At 47.4% G+C, this 20,339-nt stretch overlaps 1 protein-coding gene across 1 annotated transcript in view; it reads right to left on the bottom strand.

The window, feature by feature from the left end:
* Window positions 1–1,760: 1,760 nt before the first annotated feature.
* LOC126521977 (rho GTPase-activating protein 18-like) overlaps window positions 1,761–20,339 on the bottom strand; it is a 216,274-nt gene continuing 197,695 nt past the window's right edge. Inside the window, exons 8-18 of the mRNA XM_050170739.3 lie at window positions 18,650–18,815; window positions 15,497–15,597; window positions 14,219–14,296; window positions 9,912–10,089; window positions 9,405–9,487; window positions 7,973–8,170; window positions 7,183–7,260; window positions 7,043–7,102; window positions 4,773–4,939; window positions 2,820–2,917; window positions 1,761–2,469 (exon numbers count right to left, since the gene is read on the bottom strand). Of these exons, the coding sequence (XP_050026696.1) occupies window positions 2,375–2,469; window positions 2,820–2,917; window positions 4,773–4,939; window positions 7,043–7,102; window positions 7,183–7,260; window positions 7,973–8,170; window positions 9,405–9,487; window positions 9,912–10,089; window positions 14,219–14,296; window positions 15,497–15,597; window positions 18,650–18,815 (1,302 nt within the window). The 3' untranslated portion in view covers window positions 1,761–2,374. The remainder of the gene's footprint in view (window positions 2,470–2,819; window positions 2,918–4,772; window positions 4,940–7,042; window positions 7,103–7,182; window positions 7,261–7,972; window positions 8,171–9,404; window positions 9,488–9,911; window positions 10,090–14,218; window positions 14,297–15,496; window positions 15,598–18,649; window positions 18,816–20,339) is intronic.

Genomic DNA, 20,339 nt, shown 5'->3' with positions numbered 1-20,339 from the left:
GTTATAGAACGAAAAATGTTGTGCCTAACGTTAGAGACAGCGATGTGGATCAGAGAGCAAACGGGGACAGACGATATTTTCGTTGACATTAAGAGAAAAAAAATGAAGCTGGGCAGACCATGCAATGAATGCGTAGGGCGGATAACCGGTGGACCATTAGAATTACAGAATGGGTGCCAACTGAAGGGAAGCGCTGTCGAGGACATCAGAAAACTAGCCGGGGTGATGAAATTAGGAAAATTTGCAGGCGCGAGTTGGAATCAGCTAGCGCAAGACAAGGGTAATTGGCGATAGCAGCGAAAGGCCTTAGTCCTACAGTGGACATAAATATAGGCTGATGATAATAATACATCACCTTCGGCATGTAATTGGTTAGTTGAATAAGGAATTTACTACAGGCGGTGTCAACCTGGCAGTATGGGCCTGCAATTGCGTCGTCTCTTTCGCTGTTCACTAATATGCTAACGCATGTACAAGAGTTAAGTGTCGCGTAGAAACGCGAGTGCAAGGCGTGAGATGACCTTGGCGAACTACTTCCTCGGCCTTTCGGGGATGGTCTTACTAACTAAACAGGTGTAACGTGATGCGATATACGGGCAGACGCTCTTCCAAGCAGTGTTGTTTTCAGGTTGCGTTGTCGCCGAATGCGCGGGAACTAAGGCTAAAGAAAACGTCGCGACGTCAACAAATGTCCTTATAGAAAAGAATAATCAGGGTTCGTGCGCTGCCCTGTTCCTATTTGCTGGTGTTGCTTCTAAGCGAATATAAGCGCCATCAAGCGGCATATTTAAACGTTTCGAGGGGAGTGCACCACGTGAGATTGAGATTCTTGGTAGAAGAGGAAGTGAAGTTGGGATAAAGTGCAGCGCTGTAACTGTCTCTCCGGGGAGGACACCTCAACCACGCTGCACAGGGGTAAATGGGAGTGAAAAGAGGGGTGAGTGAGGCAGGGAAGGAGCAGCAGCGGCCGAACCGCCGTGCACCACGTGACAGCAGCGTCATGTCTTCCTCAGACGGTGGTGCAGCCCCGATATAGCACTATAGCCCCGACGAGCTCTCCCTGGATAAGCGACCACTCCTTAGCAATAGGTCTTCGCCAGGTGTTTTTCGCGGCCATTCTTTCTCCCTTGCAGCAAACTACTTAGCTTCTCGCGATGGAACGATCCATGAAATATTGATCAGTACCCCTTGTGAATATTCATTATCACTTCAATCCGCAGTCCGTTGTCGTCTTCGTGCTGCATCAGAAACGAGCGAAATTTCCGCCACGTGATTCACGTTTCCAGCGACAACACGGGATGCTGCCAATCCTGTTCGCATTCATCAATTCCATCCCTGACGTCACCAAGCCATAATCAACGCCGGGTTTTTGACAGCGTAAGAAACGTCGCCGCTAGCTCATAATGTTTCACCCAAGCATTGCAATTCGTGTCCTATTGATTACCGATACATTCAAGAAACATCTCCAGTGGTACCAAGGCCGGTGAACGGCGAATACGATTGAGGGTGGCGCTCACAGCTACTAAACATTCAAAAGAAAGCAGCGCCCATTTCCATTCCGAACGTCACTTCATCGAAGGATCGGGCATGCCAAGACCAGCACAATATACCAGTCTTAAAGCAAGCCAGACATCTTTAGTTTCCATTTCCTTGTTGTGCCTTGTTCGGAACCATCTAATACGTAGGATGCTGAATGAAACGTACGTCACAGTTCTGGTTCCGACCCTAAGCTCGAAGTCATTTCAGACATTAGGCTTGACTCAGGTATCAACCTCATTTAATCATCATTAACATTAAAAACAACGATAAGACGACATGCACGATTCATGTATGCAGCACTCTGCCTATCAAAAATACACAACTGTATGGCATATATAACGATGCGAGAAGTTATAGGTAGGGTCCCTGTCTCGCTCTAGCAGCACTTCAAGTGAACGAAAACGCTGCCTGACCTCAAGTTTGGACATAGCTGCCCGCTCACCCTTTTGGCTGCCACCACGGGCTATCTACTTCACAATACTGTAATAAATGACATTTGCTTGAACTTTACAGGCCAGAACGACCTCGTAACTGCACCATGCATAAGCTTGCCTGGCGCGCACTTCTACAACGCCGCAGCAGTTTTCCTGCTGACACGCTAAGAGCTAGTCGACCGCAGCACGAGCAATCGCGTAGTCCTTCGAACGACGCTTCCTCGCTGAAGCAGTCTGAAAGGCTTAAAAGCTTGGCGGCTGGGTTTTGTGCGGGCTCCCAGCTGGCGGTCGACAAGCCGGTGGTGTTGAGTTGAAGGCGAGTCGCACGGCCAGACGCGAACGAGAAAACCGAGCCGAAGCCGAAACTTTGGAATGCTACTGAAATACTGGCGGGCGAGCGGTCATCGGACGTGGTGGCATCGCACCACCCACTCAGCCACGGGGTTCTCCGCGCGTACGGCGGTCACGTTGGTGTTGTGCTCCAGTTGGCGCCAACCTGTGAAGGAAAAAAAAAAAAAGAAAGAAAAAGAGAAGCCTGAGTTAGACGCTAGAGTGAGCGTACTCTCTCAGTGACGACTAAAGATCGTCACTGAGAGAGTATATATTCGGGTTATATTCCGTGGTAACCACAATGCGGTTACCACGGTATATAAGATATGTATACTAGAGGTGTAAACTAGAGTTCGGTAAAAGCACCGCACGCGAAATGCGGATGATGTGAGTTCGGCTCCCGCGAGTAACAGATTGTCCTTTCGACCACTTTTCGACAAGCTTTTCTCAGCCAAGCAACAGCGCAAGACATAATGGAAATAAAGAGAGCAAAAACAAAAGCAGTAAACCGCGTACCTATGTATCCGCCAACTTCGTAGAGCCAGTGGTATTGCAGAAAGGTGTCGACGTCACTCGCAAAACGACTGTCGCCGGAATGCTGCTCCGAAGGCCTCCTGGGCAAGAGATTTCCGGCCGGTAAGACGCTTTTAAAAAATTATTTTAAAAGCCTCACGCCAGTTGTCCTAGAAAACATACGTAGCTACATGATACCTTGCAGGCGACATATATAAAAGTAGACGCCACACACCCACAGCGCGTGCTGTTCGTAGGTTATAATTTGGTTCAACTAAAGGATATTGCGACGTTTCAAAAATTGGCAGTTAAATAATTATGTATGTTACATAACCCGCTTCGGTGGCTTAGCGGCTATGGTAGTGACTATGGCTGCGCTGCTAAGCACGAGGTGGCGGGATCATATGCCGCCCGCGGCGGCCGCATTTCGATGGGGGCGAAATGCAAAAACACCCGTGTCTCGTACAATGGGGGCACGTTAAGGATCCCCTGGTGGTCAAAATTAACCCGTAGCCCCTATTACGGCGTGCCTCATAATCAAATTGTGGTTTTGGCACGTAAAACTCCTGAATTCCGTTCCATGTATGTTACGCACATGGAACGCCTGTTTAGAAACTTCGCCTGCATTCAAAAAGTGTTCCCTGGAAGAGCATGCAGGAGCAGCAAGGGGGCTTAAGAATTTATATGCCGTCGAAATATATATAAGGCTGTCTATCACGCACGGCACACGAAGCTGTACTGGTAACAGTTCACTAACAATGACACCTAAAGGCAGCCAATCAGGGCAGTCAATAATCTTGGAGGGCAGTCGCGTTAGAAGAAAATATAACTTTGGTACCAAATCTACGTTTTAAAGAAAGTTCTGTTGCGGCTCCTTCTGGAAGGCAGTATCGCAACTTTTGCAGCTATCGCTGCTACACCCTCATTATCGAAGGTGGAAATGCACATTCAGTATAGTGTGGCGAATGTGCCATGCAAAACCTTGGTTAAATTTACAATTCATTGAGGCCTTGTTAGTGCACTTAGCGGACAGACCTAGTTTAAGATAGTGTAGATACATAGGAGGCTTCGTTCAATTGTTTTTACGTTTGAAATACGAATGGAGGCATCAGGAAAACCTAAACAAACAAATGGCCGTTTCTGGCTTAAGCAATACCAAAAAAATTAATTTAGAGAAACGCCGCCACTACTGCTCCGCGGAAATGACGCATGACGTAGAAGGCGCGGCTCCTCAACATGACCTCCGTGATTATGCGGCGACCGCGGCTGTCCGCACTGCGCTGTAAAAATCTCGGAGGCGACGTGCAGGGAATTACGCCACAGCTGCTAACGACAAGGTGAACGCGTCATCTGCTGTTTAGAGACTGCTAATAAGAAAATCATGCAACAGCCAGCCCTGTGGCTTTGCCGAGATCGTCTCAGTGGTATATGTTACTCATTTATAACCAATTTATCCAGAGCGAAATTTCTTTGTAGTTGGCCTTAAACAGTCCTGTCAGGTGCACGTTAAAAAACCCCAGGTGGCCCAAACTTCCGGAGTTCCCCACTACGGCGTGCCTCATAATCAGATCGTGGTTTTGGGCCGTAAAACCCCATAATTTAAACAGTCCTGTCAAGGCACCGAGATGGTCACGCATTTTGCTGGCGACCGTCCTCGCTTCAGTGTACAATGTCCTCTACCTGCGCTATACGGGTAGGATAACCGTACGCTACGGGTAAATTCTTACATCGAGCCCGACCAATTTCAGTGCGGACGCCTCTGAACACTGCTGTGCTTTCTAAGAACAGCGAAATGAACCAGGTTAAACGAGACAGGTCGTGTCGGCTCCTACGCAATTTTTCGCATTTTGCCCCCCCCCCCCCTTTTTTTTTTCGTTTAATATCAGCCCATCTAAACTGGTTAATCTTAATGCTTCTCCATCAACTTATTTTATCACTACGACGCCGACAACTGACCCATGCGGTGATCCTTTTCCAGTGGCGATGTCCCTCTTCCGTGACTCGAAGTGCATGGCCAGGAAGACCTCGCCCACCACGCTGCCGGCCGTGGTGGCGTCATTCAGCGCCACCTGGTGCGTCGTGCCCGTTGGTCCCTCGTGGTCGACGCGGACACGAAAGGCCGCCTGCGCCGGTCGCGTACCGAGTTCGCACATTATCGGCTCGTGCAGGCATATTCAGACATCATCGCTCAGAGTAGGGTAGCCAACCAGGCGCATTTTTGGATAAGATCCCTGCCTTCCCTCTTTATTTCCTCCTCCTCCTCTTCCTCCTCCTCCTGATTGCCCAAAACACATTGTAAGAGGCATATTTGTCATTCTTCAGCGATCGATATATCAGGCGTTCTATTCGGCGCTGTAGTACGCTGGTAAGCGAATATATGAACGCGCGGACGACATCGTTAACATTACTTAAATGATATTGCGCGACAAAAAAAAAAAAAAGCGACACGGACGTGAGAGAAGACGACACACCAAGCGCAAGCTTTCAACTAAGTTTATTGTGCCACTGAATCGATTTTATACATGGAAAGCAGTGTACACCGCGCATGCGCTTACAAGAAAATGAAGTGCGAATTCATGTAACATAGTTACGAGTCATGTGATGCCGCCTCCAAGAAACTTAGCACGCAGCTCATACGTGAAATATATGAAGCGCACATGATCGCGAAATTGGGTGATAAGTGATTGGGTGATTGGGTGATAGCTTCCCGTCTCTAGCTCTGACAGAAAAAGAACTAAGTTTCTTGGAGGTGGCATCGCATGACTCGTAACTATGTTACATTCGCACTTCATTTTCTTGTAAGCGCATGCGCGGTCTACACTGCTTTCCATGTATAAAATCGATTCAGTGGCACAATAAACTTAGTTGAAAGTTTGCGCTTGGTGTGTCGTCTTCTCTCACGTCCGTGTCATTTTTTTTTTTTGTCGCGCAATATTATTTAAGTAATGGATTACCAACTTGTCCGGAATGCTGCCCTCATCGTTAACATATTCAGACATCATCGCTCGATTAAGAGACCGCACTGCCGACGCCATCAACGGCGGGACGTAGGCGGTCTTTCCACACTTCAACAAGGGCTTATTGATAAGGACTACCGTAACAGCAAGAAAAATGCAGATCAATGTACAACTACATATCAAGTGCACACACATGCAAAAGAGGAGCGCATAGTCACGCTTTATCGGGCATCTAAACCTTCCTTTGTTGGATATCAAAATTAGTGCCGTATCTCGCACGGCTCATCTATAGAATCGCCCTTTCAATGCCTAACAAGCGTTGCTAGTAGCATTCACTGTAGCAGTGCAACAACCCCTCCTTCGAGCAACGTTGATGGGCAGGTGTTCAAATATGGTGAGGTGTTTTACTCTTACGTATGTTCTGAGTTTGCTACGCTTTTGAGTTTGCGTTACGCAAAGATGGAAAACTGTAAAAAAACACCAGTAGCCAGCAGAACTATATATATCGCAAACGTAGGTTTAAGATTACACTTTGCTTTTATTTTTCAACAATAACCATGCGCGCACAAACATGAACGTACATACACATGTAAGCTTTCTATTCAACTCAAGCACTCAACTGCGGGTTGCCCGTTATACTACTGTACACACAGGACAGGTACCTAGAAGCTCGTGTACATGTCTAACTCAAACAACGAAAACAAAAAATGATGATAGCGGCGGTGGTGGATGGAATAAGGGCATTGGTTATTTCCGGGGGAAATCTTCGGGAACGACTCCGTGCCTTTGAGTTTCAACAAACGCAAAGTGACGCGTGGGCTGCCTCCAGTCCGAGAGAGAGACACAAAAACGTCACGCACTCACCAGAGAAAAGCTCCGCTGCAATGTAGAAAACTAAAAATTGTTCGTGTTCTCTGTGAGACGAGACCTTCGAACACAGCGCGACCTCAAGAAGAGTCAGCTGGTAAACTTTTCGTGGAAGGAATGCACAGAATACGTGTTTCAAGCCATTTCAGTAGTTTGTTTTCAACATCGGACGTGTAATAAAACAATAATAACTTCAGCGGCGATATAGAAGACATAGAAAGCAGTCACTAAATGACGCTAGCGCGCTTGCTCGCACATTCGAATGTTCTGCTATCATCATACGTTCAATAACTAGCCCTACGTCGCAGTTCCAATACGCAGCTAAAGGTAAAAGAAGATGCAGGAAAATCAGAGCTTCGCGGTAACGAGTTTGTGCTTGGAGAAAAGGAAATTTGCACTTACATCTTCGTTCTCCCGCGGTTCGAACCAAGATGCACGATCTTTTCTTTGGTGCCTCTTCTTCTGCAAATAAAATGCGCGCGTTCAGAAGGAAGGAAAAAAACCGTACAGCGTGAACATGCCGATGTGAGTGCTTCATTCACCTTGTTTTCCTTAGCATGCTTCTTCTCGTAGTGTATCCTGTACTCCAAGCGAATCTGGCCCATGAATTGCGACGGCACCTGAACATGAAAGAGAGAGAGCGACATATGAGCACACCAATTAGAAGCTGTTCAGCGCAACGTGTACCTTTCAAGAACGTTATAATCCTAAGTCTAGCCGCTCATTACACAAATGTGTTCGGCGTCTGTTGCAGCACCTTCCAGCAAAACGTTGAAGAAATAACGAGGTCAGCGATACCAAGAATCACTACTTCGAAATTTACAAATTCAAATAAGGGATTATTGTTCACTATACTTCTACGCGTGAAATCTCCATCACGCAAAAGCACATTTTGTACGACTTAGCGCAACACCACAAAGTCAGACATTCTCACTGGCCCTAAATGTAGAAGTCAAATTGTGGCGCCATTTTGGTAAGGGAAATTACTGTTGACATGATTTCAGACGTCGCCGACAAATCATGGCTGATATGTATCAGTTTAACCGGGTTTCTTTTTTTTTTTTTTTACTTCTGCAAAAATTCAAAAGCGTAAATGCACGACCACATCTCGCACCGAAGAGAGATAGAGAGAGAGAGTTAAATGATGATATGCAAAAGGCGGGGAGGTTAACCGGAATACAAACGTTCGCTTTGTTACCCTGCAGTGGCAAAGCTGCAAAGATAGCCCACAAGCAAATAATATTTGCTCAAAACAGGCAGCCGCACTCGCAGTACTACGAACGGCTGTCCGCGACAACCTTACGCAAAGCGACCAAGCCGTCGCACGCTTACAATCCACAGTAGCTGCTGGTACCAGATGAGCATGCGCGTGACGTTGGTGGCAGCGCGGGCCACCCGCAGGTTCTCCTCCGTTGCCTTGCGCCGCTTCGGGGCGAACAGGTTGGGCGCAATGATCATGGCCACGTTCTGCACCGACATCCGGTTCCGGCCGTCGCGCTCCGTCACGTCCGCCAGGAAGTTGACCAGAGCCTGAGGGCAGACACCGCAAGGCACTCAACGGATTTTCAATAAGGGGCCTCAATCAGAGCGCCGCTGGGTAGGGTACAGCCAAACAAACCCTTTGAGGGGACCCACGCTCTCCGCCGCCGCATGCGTCCACAGCAGTTCTCGAGACCCCGTTAGGTGGCTCAAAATCGACGAGCCGGAGAATTGCGCGGTATAAATGTGTCTTCGCGATCATTCCGACTTTCAAAAGCGCTCCTAAGAGCGCCCCCCCCCCCCCCCCTCCGCTTACATGTTAGATGAACATACCCAACGTTTCAGCCTTCAAAGATTGACATTCTCTTGCAAGAAGCAGCGTACCGAAAGTTAACAGTCCATTGGGGAAAGCCCCGCAACACAGCGGATGCTTGAAATTGCTTGCAAAGACATGAAACGATGCATAGTATGTCACCGAAATCCCTTCCAAGCGCTATCGTTACATTTATTCTACATTGGCCGTCAGGGAAGATCAGTGTAACGCCGTGACGGCACTTGCCGTGGCACCAGTCCGAGGAGTAACCATTCTCCAAAAGGTGGTTGGGCAGGCAGCTATTATTCCTTCCTGACGAATGTCATGCTTCCCAGGGTACAGATAAATTCGAGAAAATGTTTTTCTTGCAGTCGACAATTTTTTTTTATCTAGTGAAATGAAAACGAAAAACTGGGAGCTGCCCTGTAGTATCGTTATAAGCAAATTTGCTGACCACAAAAGAGCACCTGCATTTTCTTCACTTGCGTGACTTCCTCTAAATATAAGACAGTATTCCCGGACGCAATCTTCGCGCCGTTCAACAGCATACTAAAGCTTCCCGACGAACATCAGAATACCAAATTTCAGAACCAAAGGCAACATTCCCCCAATCTCTATTTTTACTTCTCGGCAAATTTTGGTGGAGGCAAATGAACACAGACTTTTTTTTTACCGTGTCCACTGTTACAAGGCACTCTTACTTAAACCAATGAATGTAAGTCAGAGTCGTTACAAACTGGAGACAGAGTCATGCGTAGTCACATTAGTTCAGTATAACTTACAGGCCAATGAGGCTATTGCGTAAGAGGGAACTAAAGTGACTATAAGAACGCACGTGCAATAAAATAGCGCTAATCACAACGACCCTACAACGCTTTTTCTTTCTTTTTCTTTAAAGAAGAAGTATTTCGAGTTTTGTCATTAGATAAACAGGTACGGCGGTTCCAAGCCATAGACGGCGAATGTACATACCAGTAACGTGGAACGATTTGCTTCTGGCAGCAGCAGCACGAGCAGGTTGAGGGCTTTGATCTGCTCCAGCAAGGTCGGAATGCCTATAACAGGAAAACGCACAAAACCGTATATATTTCGCTGCTATGCGCGTGCCTGTTGACTGAAAAAAAAAAAGACAGAGGAGTCAGTTTGTTTAGTTTACTGCTTATACCAAGAGCTGGGATATTTTTACTCCATTTTACATCTTCAGGCGTGGAAACACAGCCGACCTCATTTCATACCATTGTCTCCAGCTTGGGAAGCACTTACGCTCCGTCACGTAAGAAAAAAATTCGGGGTGGGTTAATAACCGAGTTACTATAGAACAACTACATGACTACCTGTAGGCTAGCAATGCTTTCAATACGTGTGTGTACGTGTGTGTGTGTGCCCGTCGCATATATTATTCCGCGCCTCAAATCACGCAGTTTGCGTGCGATGGAAGTGTCGCTAAAAGCGCCACGTGAACAAACAATCCTTCCTCACCTTCGACCTGCAGGAATGCCTCGGCGTACTTGTTGGTGAGCAGCGGCTCCGGCAGGTTGCGCAGGAGCTGCTTCAGCATGCCGGCGACTTCGTGCACGCCAAAGCGACTCAGCACTGCTCCGAGCTGCTCGGGACTTCGACTCCCATTGTAGCATGACTCGAGTTCGGACCGGAGCGCCTGCACGGAAGGTTTCACGCCTTTGTGGCAAGCACTGAAATCGAAGCAGCGAAATGATGCGGTGTCTTTCTCATCCTATAAGGTTTCTGTTACACTCCAGACTATCGCGGTGTGAACAGAGCGTTGCACCGTATATGGCTCGGTTTTTGCGTTTATTGAGTTATATTCGTTCTTTATTGAATCGGTTGACGGTCGTACCTGTGACTCCTACCACATTTACTAAATGGTCAAGCAGCTGCGTTGTGTCTATTCACGTTACTGAGCGGAGAGGTATGCGTCGTGCGCCCCGACTGACTGACAGCACTGACAAACATACAACAGCGGCTACGACATACGTTGCGTTAAAGACTGCCAGTGCTCTACATTGTTTTATTCGCTCAACTACGAGACAGGCTGTTTTTCTGACGGTTATCCAGGTAGCCCCTCCTTTGTTGTGCACGTTCTTCCTCCGTCTGTCCTCACCTCCCATTTTGTCCATGTCACTTTTCGCTTTACCCTTGTTCATTCCCACAAGACATCCAACTGCCGCTATTTCATTAACCTTCCTGTCTTTCTCTGTCTTATTTCTTTCTGCCTTGTCTACATCCCCTTCTCTCTTTTTATCTCTCTCTCTCGCACATGTTTGGACCTTCCTAAAGCAACGCGCACTGGTGAACGCCTTCGGTGAATTGCGCCTTGGTGCTCCTCTAATCTAAAGAACCTCAAAGACGATTTGCCGTGATGACGACTTCCACACGCAGCTACTATTACCGCAGCGCAGCTTTCGAGAGAGCTTTACCCAAGCGACTTCAGATCGCTGGACATGTGGTGGCATGAGTGTAGAAATGAAACACAGGTTCACAGGGAGCAACTGCCACGCCGAAGCGACAAATTAAGTAAGAACAGATGTCGCGGAGCCATCGCCAATCGGTTAAATGGTGTAAACAAACACCTCTGGTGAGGCGGCCCGCCCATTGAAACTTGTGCCAATCACAGCACCGACATATGGCCGCCGGCCGAGACGTCACTTTGGTTCGGTATTTGCGCAAGGGAGGCTACACGGATCTATAATCTCAGGAATAACTCCACCAAAGCGCCCGCTATGCGATGCGCTCGCCATATCGTAACATGACGCACGGGAACCAAAGCGAGCGCTTCTTTTCTTAAAATATCAATGTTCACGAAAGCATCATAATAATAATACAGACTACTAATAGGCAAGGCAGCATGGACCCATTTATTGTGCAATGTGCCACACACTGTGCACGGCAGTGTTGCTTTAAGCATTACACCACCTCACTTGTTGAACTTTCTCGAACAACGCAATGCTTGCCTTTTAGACCACGGTAAACGCTCACTCACACTAGGCCGACCCGACACCGATTTCAGTCTGCCGAACAATCTGCCGACCGTCGAAAGAGTGTTGGTACAGTGTGACAGAGGCGCCGACACGAAGGGGAAAAAAAAAACGCTGTCGCCGACAGTCGGCTTACCGAAATCGATGTCGGGTCGGCCTAGTGTGAGTGAGCCTCTAGCATTCGCAATCGCGTGCAGACCTACCACAGCACTATGAGCTACAAAGACTGCCGAAGAACACACATATATTGTAATCGCACGCGCTTTTGTTACAGCCCAGGTCGTCCCAAAATTTTGCAGAGCTCTGATAATAGATTCCATCGGGCCAGTTGGTGCATATGATATTCAAATAAAAACTTCGCAAAGAAATGTGGGCAAAAGAAAATCACACAAATGACGAAGACGAGAGCAGAGACTGCGCTCGTCTCCGTCGTTTCTGTGCCTGCATTTTGCGTACGTTTGATGGCGCATGTAGTTGTGAATTGAATCCGCTACGCTCACTAAGACGTCCTTGCTAGCATCTTTTATCAAACATCTGTAGAAAATGGAGAGTGTTATAGAGTTGCGGTTTCCTTTTCAGATACACTGCAGCATTCCAGAACCACTTCGCCCACGGTCGACGAAGAATTTCATCAAGAGCTCGAGAGAGGCCAAACGCCCTGCGCCTTTAGTACGTATAGTGTCCTTGTAAAAAGTAACAGCGCAGCTTGGAACTCCCCATCTTCGTTCTCGAGCAGCAACATCGTACAGAGGAAAGAGGGCGCCTCTGAAGGAGGGCGTAAACGAAATCCACGTGACGGGGCGGCCACCTCAAGTCGCGGCACCGCGGACGCGCGCCCCCGTCGCATTCTCTCGATATAGCCGATCGGTGCTGCCAGGTGCCGGCAACGCCGCGGAGCGCACGTTGACCGCTGCTCGGCGGCGTCGGATCCCGCACGTCGTCGACGCAGAGCAGCGTGCGTCGACTTTCATCACAAGGAAGGAAGTCCCCCGAGCAAAAAGATAAACACACGCGCGCGCGCCCGATCCAGTTTGGCTCGGCAGCGATGACCGTGAAAGCGGCGGCGGCGGCGCCATCGCCCCTAGCGAGGATGCGGCGCGCCTGCCTGGTCGGGGAGCGCGTGCTGTGGGCAACGGGGGCCGTCGCTCAGAAGGTGTGTTGCCCCACCCGCTCACGGAGCTAAAACGACGCCTGAACAAATAAGCGCTAGTTGGACCACTTCTATACTCGGGTGCAGGCCTGGCGCGTTGCCCCCACCCGCCCACAGAGCTAAAACGTCGCCTGAACAGACAAGCGCTGGTTGGACCACTTGTACTTAGGTGCAGGCCTGGTACGTTGCCCCACCCGCTCAGGAGCTAAAACGACGCCTGAACAAACAAGCGCTGGTTGGACCACTTGTACTGGGGTGCAGGCCTGGCACGTTGCCCCACCCGCTCACGGAGCTAGAACGACGCCTGAACAAACAAGCGCCGGTTGGACCACTTGTATACTCGGGTGCAGGCCTACGCCGGAGGCTACGTTTTGAAATCACCGTATATACTTTGCATTGTGAGTGCGCTCATGCAGCATATACTCATCAACAAGGTTAGCGTCAACCTCGCTTAGAAATGTTCACAGTCTCCACAACCATTTCAGTAGAAACTCCTTCGACATAACATGATGTCTGGTGATAACCGTATCGTTCACACCGTTATGACAACGCTTCTTTTCAAGAACATTTTCTAATCTTATTGGAAAGGCAGCGCTCACGGACGCGACCACCAGAAACTATGGCAAAAGACGCATGGTACTGACTCGCAACTGAAGCTTTTATGAAAACATATACAAAGAACCCAACGGATTCACATGACAGTAGCGTGAAATAAAACCTAATAACTGTGAAAACATTTCACCTATCTACACATGCACACATGTAACATCCTTCAGGACAAGATCCTAGCATAACTTTCTCTATATCTCCCTTCACTCCCATTTCCCTTCGCTAATTTGAGTACCAGTTCAGAACTTTTGATTCGGGCAGACATCTCAGCTTTTATATCATCAAAATCAAACAAGTAGCTTGCACTAAGCAATAGCGGTTGCATGTGAGAGTGCATAAACTTCCCGTTCAAGAAAAACGAAGTTCAATAAAATATTCAGCATGCGACTCAACGTCGCGAGTGTTCTTTCCCTTACTTTCGAGTGTAACCGTCCGTAAGAACTGCCTTTTCAAGGCATCATAGCCAAGTCGCTCAATTAATGGCTGCGCTGAATATTTCCTATCGATGAAGCAAGAGGGTCGCGGACAAGAGTGTTCACAGGTGTGGTTAGTATTATAGTGACTATTTCCAGACGAGCTGGACGGAGTGTCAGGACGGAGTACTGCCGACGGCACAAAGCTCCACGTGATTCTCGTAGCTAATGCTGAACCAGCGAAAAGGGTCGAAGTACTCAATCGGTCCTAAGCTGCGCGCTATACTTCACCAAGGATGAGGCTTCCGGGTCTACAGCAAAGCGTTGAATAGCGACCAGCAAGCTCTGACGAGGCGGCCTAATGCCGAAATGATAGATTTCAGTAATAACAGCTCGCGGAAAGGGCACCAGTGTCGTTTTCCTGTATTATTGAGCAGAACGTTTCGTCTGCCCTGAATAACGCGACGAAATTTGTTTGAAGTAGGAGATGCCTAGTCAGGTTAAATACCAACAGTAAGGCCCACCTCAATAATGTGAAGACACGCGCAAACATATTTATGCGTTCACTCAACGCACAGGGCGTTCCCACAAAGCCCGCACAGGTTCAGTGACGTCACTCACGTCGATCTTGAGCGCGGAACCAGAGACGCGCAGGATGCCTTCCTCCTGCAGCGCGTGGCGACGTAGATGATCCAGGATCTGAAATAAAGGATTTCCATCAATGTCACACGGAACGCGCGATGTACACAGCCCAATGTCTTTCGCTGTACTTAACACGTAACCGGAAATATTTCAACGACTATGCGTTATGGCAAGCGTAATCACCTGACAGTAGTCGTTATAAAAAAAAATTCTGGAAGAGCCCATCTGACGATGAATGTCGAAGTTAATGCGATGAGCATTGAAATAATGTAGTGATACACCGCATTGACAAATTATTCAAGTTCCGTGTGAGCCGTCTTGATGTTGATGTTGAGTCGCTGTTGTTGATCTGAGTGGTCGCGGCGCGTACCCACTGTGGGGGATTCGCTTTTTAATATGACACATACGCACACGGGGGATTCACCACGCAAATGAGAAGTTAAGTGAGCATTAGTAAATAACGAAGTTTTGATAAAGCTAGCAAATAAATTTGTTTAATAAGAAAATATAGTGACATCTTTTTCACTGCTTTATAGCTAAACGCTCTTAGCTCAATGCACGCTATGTTACCATTCTGTTCACTCCACCTCTTTTTTTCCACATTCGGCTGCTTTTGATGCCGACTTTCTCCCATCTTTGTGTACCTGACTTGTTGCTGTTTTTGCGTACCAGCACTGGTTCATACCCACAACGGGGGCTTGACCAAGAAGCCAGCGGTTTTGCATGTCTTTTTATTAGGAGTGTAACAAAAAATATAACTTGCATAGCAGATTGCAGGGGGGAAAAAGATATGAAAATAAACCTCTAAAGAATTCTGATACTACATACTTAAACATCAAGCAATGAAATAAAATAACTTATTGATAATTTAGCTGACTTAAAAATTTCTGTTAGCGACTTCTTCGCTTCTTGCCTCTCGTTCTCCTTGTCTATTCGTGCACGTGAACAGTGGCTCGTACCCGCGGCTTAAGTTGGCATGAGAAAGTTCAGAAACGTTCGTCATATCGAAAAGTGCGCGATGTTTGCGAAGAATGCTAATGGCATCAAAAAAAAGGAAAGTGTCACTCGAAAATATTAGGCTGTACTTACAGCGAAGTGAAGCCGCAGTTCGGAAATATGAAATATGAAAACGGATGAATGAAAATGTTTGCTGATGGGAATCTGCGATTCGGCAGCAGCCATTCGTTCGCTGACTTCACATACCCATCATAAGTACACTTGTTAAAAACCGTTAACATCTTAAATGAAGCGCCTCACCTCGCGGATGATGACCGGCACCTTGTGCTGCAGGGGAGCGTGCCGCACGTTGTCCTGCTCCAGCAGAGTCGTCAGTGGCACGCCGTACAGCGGGCCAGTCTCTACGCAGTGCATGGCAGAGAACGACAGCATGCATTAACATAGGCACAGAATACGTACACCGCTGTCATGCTGAGAGAGAGAGAGAGAAAGAAACACGAGGGAAACGCACAGAGGTCTGAGGAGTTCGGTTTGCGACCCTGCTGGAGGAGGGGTAAGGGAAAATGTAATCGAAAGAGGGAAAGAGCAAGCACTGTGCTCACTCAAGAGGATGCGCGGCGAGAGATGTTCGTTCACGAAACTAACCACTAGCAGCGACCAACCGCATTCACCACCGAGGGTCCCGTTGCAGTCTTTGACTTTGGGACCCTCGTCTGTATATTGTATCTTACCAATGCATTCTATTTAAAGAATAATAAACAAACTGAAGCGGAAACTGAAACCATGAACAGCCGCCCCATGATGATGATGAGTTCTAAAGGCATCCCCTTCGAAACGGGGAGGCGACAGATAGGCACCCAGCCGGCTTGAGCTAATTAAGTGTCATATACATCTATCGCCGTCGAGCATTTTGCCTATCTCTCGTCGATATTTTCTCTTTTCATTAATATCTATATCTCTTATACTGCACAGCTACCTATGCCTTCGGCTTTTTCAATCTCTTCCCAGTTTTCTTTTTTTTTTTTTTTCCTTTCTTTTCCCTTCCAATACTCTATAAACGGCTCTTCCTGATCTCTACTGCGGAAGAGTTAATGCTTCTATCCGCTTTGAATCCCAGCGCTACCACAAGGTGGACGTTCCCTACCGTTTTTGCTGGATCAATATCTTGCAACTTCATTACCCTGTGCCCAGTTGCCTCCGGACTTCTGCTGCAGCAGACGCGCGCCTCAAGTTTGCTCCTTTCTAAGTTTCTCGCACCACCTCGTATTTATTGAAGCCCTAAAGTTACAAATGCCCTAAATACAGCTGCTTTCCGCTGCCCCTTAATCTTCAGAGAATCTGTAAACGTTTGAGTACGGTCCTTACTTCGTTTATGTGTACACCCAAATATTTACATTTCTTGTAACTTGCAGCATTTATATTGCAGTACCGACGCCGGTAGCGACATCGTGCGACGCTTTGTGAAATGACAACGCGTTAGAAACTTTTTTGTGTTACCTGGGAATTTTCGTCGAGTGAAAACAGTAACAAACTGCATGCTGACGATAACGTCGCTGTCTACACTTTATACCCCCGGCAAAGTAGGATATGATAGGCCACTGCGTTAACAGGTCTATGTCATTACTGGTTACACTATTCACCCCAATATGGTGCCAAAAACTCTGCCGCTTACGTAAACGTATTTGGTAACCCGGTATTCCGTTACGGCTAGTACGTATGCCGGCAAGCTCAAACTCTGCAATAAAGAAGTGTTTCGCTCACTCGCTCGCACAAACGCAGGCGCGCTAGCTGTCGCGATGGTAAAATCACCCATGTTCTCAGCGTTTCTCACCACCGCTTCTCGAATGCTTAGTCTTCAGAGATACATTAACGGTCCCACGGCTCATTCACGAAACTCTCGTATAAGGTTGTCTTTTTACTCTTACAACACTTCATACCCAAAGAAACAGCACGCCAAGCTGCAGCCTAGACAATTAAAAAATTGGAGGGCGCTTAAGCTTCGCCTTTAAGAGTGGAACGCGGTAGCAAGGATCCCCGACTGCTTCTCACGCTTAGCGGCAACTGCAGTTTATGTAACTGTAATGTTTACCGTGAAACGCAAACGCTATGCACGAAGGTGGGCTATCTGATAGAAACGCGGCCTCTCGCGCTGGCCGATCACTGAGGCAGTGGACAGCCGCGTCAAAAAAATTATAATAATGAAATAATAATAATAATAATAATAATAATAATAATAATAATAATAATAATGTTTATTTCCCATCAAGCAAGATGGAGGAGGCTGCAGGTAAAAGCTGCACGAACAAACGGCAGCTTGACAGGAGCCCGCAGCCCCCTCTACAAGGCGGCAGTAAAAGGGGTTACAGAAAAGAACATCGAAAACATACATAGGCACCGAAATGGACAATGGGAATGAACACAAAAATTATTCAATGAGAAAGATTAGCTACCTTATACATAGTGTTGTCGTATTGCAGCATTAGTTACTTTTATACTTTTTTAATAAAATAAAGAAAACATCACTTTCAGGTTTCCGTTACTGTTTCGCACTTTCAATATTTATGTCTGAGAATATTTCAAATAAAAGGCAAGCTCTGTCAGTGTTTCACTTCGTGACATTCGTTTGTGGACTGTCATTCTCAAAATTACCAGGAATAACTTTGTCAAGAATCTGAGACAAGGTATGAGCAACTTTAGCCGTAGACTGGTGTGGCAATATAACCCGCATATACCGCATGTCATATAGCAAGCCGTGGCATATGCATACTATATCTAAAGATATACGAAAACACCAGCTGCGATACGGGGCCCTTAACGCTGTCGCGTTAAAGCAAGTTTACCATGCAGACCTCAAACTTACGTTTTGTAGCGTTTTATGCGTAGCAGTCTGCAGTCAGTTTGGTTTGGTTTGGTTTGGTTTGGTTTGGTGCCTGTAGGTATAGCACAACCCACTACGGGGGACTGGCCATGAATCGGGCGGCAGTGGGTTGAAAAAGAATAAATAGCTAAATAGGATTTGTTTTTACTGAAAATGAGATATTAAATGAAATCTAATCGTTAATAATAATTTTCATGCTATAGTTTTTTTAACATTAGAAGTTAATATTTTTGGTTTCTTGTTGTAAAAAATGAGACATTAAACTTAGCATGGAAGTCTCCTTCAGTGAGCAAGATCATGCTGCAGCCAGAAGAGAAAGAAAACTGCTAAACCTGACGCACTGGTCATGTTCAGTAGACAGATGTTTCCCGACGCGACTCCAACACAGCGTGAGCTCAGTTTTGTTCGAGAAACCTGCGCTTGCCGAAATGTGCGAGATAGACAGTTTTCAGCACCCTACGACGAACTAACGTTTCCCTTCTTTTTTTTTCAGCCGGCTGTGATAAGGCACAGTAACTCTGGCGGTCTGTAAGGAGCCTGACGCTTGTCAGGCAGGCCGATCGCATACGACGTACCTTTGGTTTTCCGGCGCGTGTTCTTGCGACGCGCGTAAGTGATGCCCAGCCGGTCGAAGAGCGCCGTGAGTTCGATGAGCGCCAGGCTGCGAACCTTGCGCCAGTCGGCCGGCGACAGGTGGCCAGGCACCGTGACGCCCGCGGGCTGCTCGCACGCGGTCACCAGCTGGGAAGGAACAGAACGGCACGTTGCGGTGAAAGGCCGGTCAAGCGAAGAAACGCGGCTTTTCAGCGATAAATTCGGTTAACGCAGTGAACAGTGTCGCCTGTTTTGACCTTCAGTAATGTACCCACATGCGCGTATTCATACATCCGCTGTTTACCATTATAGTCGCGGCACCTTCGCATCTACGGCCACACTGCAGGACCTGAGCTTTGAATTTTTGTGTGTGTGACGTTTCTTCCGTTTCTATGCTCCTGTTTATCCCGGACTTTGGTTGCGGGCAAAACCGATATTTCAAAACTTGTGTAGAAATGTTCGTATAAATGTTCTGTAGAAATTTCTACACTCTCGGCTAGAAAAACAACCAGAACTATCAGCGGATACTCCGTGCGAAAGAGTGGATCTGCAACGCTTAAGAAAAACAGTGAGAAGTGAGAATGGAAACACAGGGATGTTAACCAGCCTGTACCCGATAGGTTGCCCTGTATTGAGGAAGGGGAAAGAGGACTAAAATATCAGTAGAAGAAAAAAGTTTACACACACACGCACAAACGTGCGCAGGCATAGAGTCACTCAAAAGTGATCATACAGGCTTGTACATGCAGTGATTTCGTGGTCTTGCACAGCGCAAACGCACAAGGGTCCCGCAGCATCTTCCGACAACCCTCGAATATGAATGAAACGCCCTAGAAACATGCAGATTGGTCTACTGTTCCGTTCTATAATATGAAAGCATTGGTGTTCTCATTTTGAATCGCACACCTGCCTCGAACACCACATAACCATCGGCTCCTACAACGTCTACTACATTGCTGCCGACAGCGTTCTCGTAATTTCCGTATATTCTGTGTCAATATAACCGGGAAGGTCGGACATGCCTAGCCGCAACAGCTTCGCTGTCTTGCCGCCATGCCAGAGATAGAGATAAATAGGCGATGAACGGCAGGGCGGTTAACCAGAATAAATGCCCGGTTCTTGAAGCTTACCGAGTTCCGTTTACGGATCTTTTAGAGTAAACTGTAATACAATGTAATGCGCGTTTACCGATAAAAAAATTAACTATAGACCCCAGCAGACACCATCGTAACCAATAACGTCACACAGAGCTGGTACGGGATTAACTTCAACGCGGCTTCGCAACCCGACTTTCGATATTGCGTCTTTTCTGGCTTATAAGCAACGTTCTTCTGACGGTAAATGTGGATTTCTTAATGTTGTAGAAGCGAAGTTCGCTGAGGCGGATAAAGTTATATCATCTCTGTTGCCCCCGTAAAGCCTCGTGCTGGTGCTCGATGCGACCACGCGGTAAGCAATGTATTACGCGAGGCAGACTTATCTCAGTTCCTACCCCGATTGAGACAACTCCAGCTGTCAAAACGGCAGCGTTAAGCAAGCCCGTTAGCCGAAACCAGAGAAATGTCGCCGAGATTCTGCGCCACACAGAGTCCGAATCCCTCCCCCACACCCCCAACCCCCAACCCCACCTTCTCCCTTCTTAAGTTGCAAAACAAGCTGGCGCCGATTAGA

Source organism: Dermacentor andersoni, chromosome 6, assembly GCF_023375885.2.
Source record: "Dermacentor andersoni chromosome 6, qqDerAnde1_hic_scaffold, whole genome shotgun sequence".
NCBI lineage: Eukaryota > Metazoa > Arthropoda > Arachnida > Ixodida > Ixodidae > Dermacentor > Dermacentor andersoni.
The sequence above is the reverse complement of the archived record's forward strand: the minus strand, read 5'-3'. Positions and strand labels throughout refer to the sequence as shown.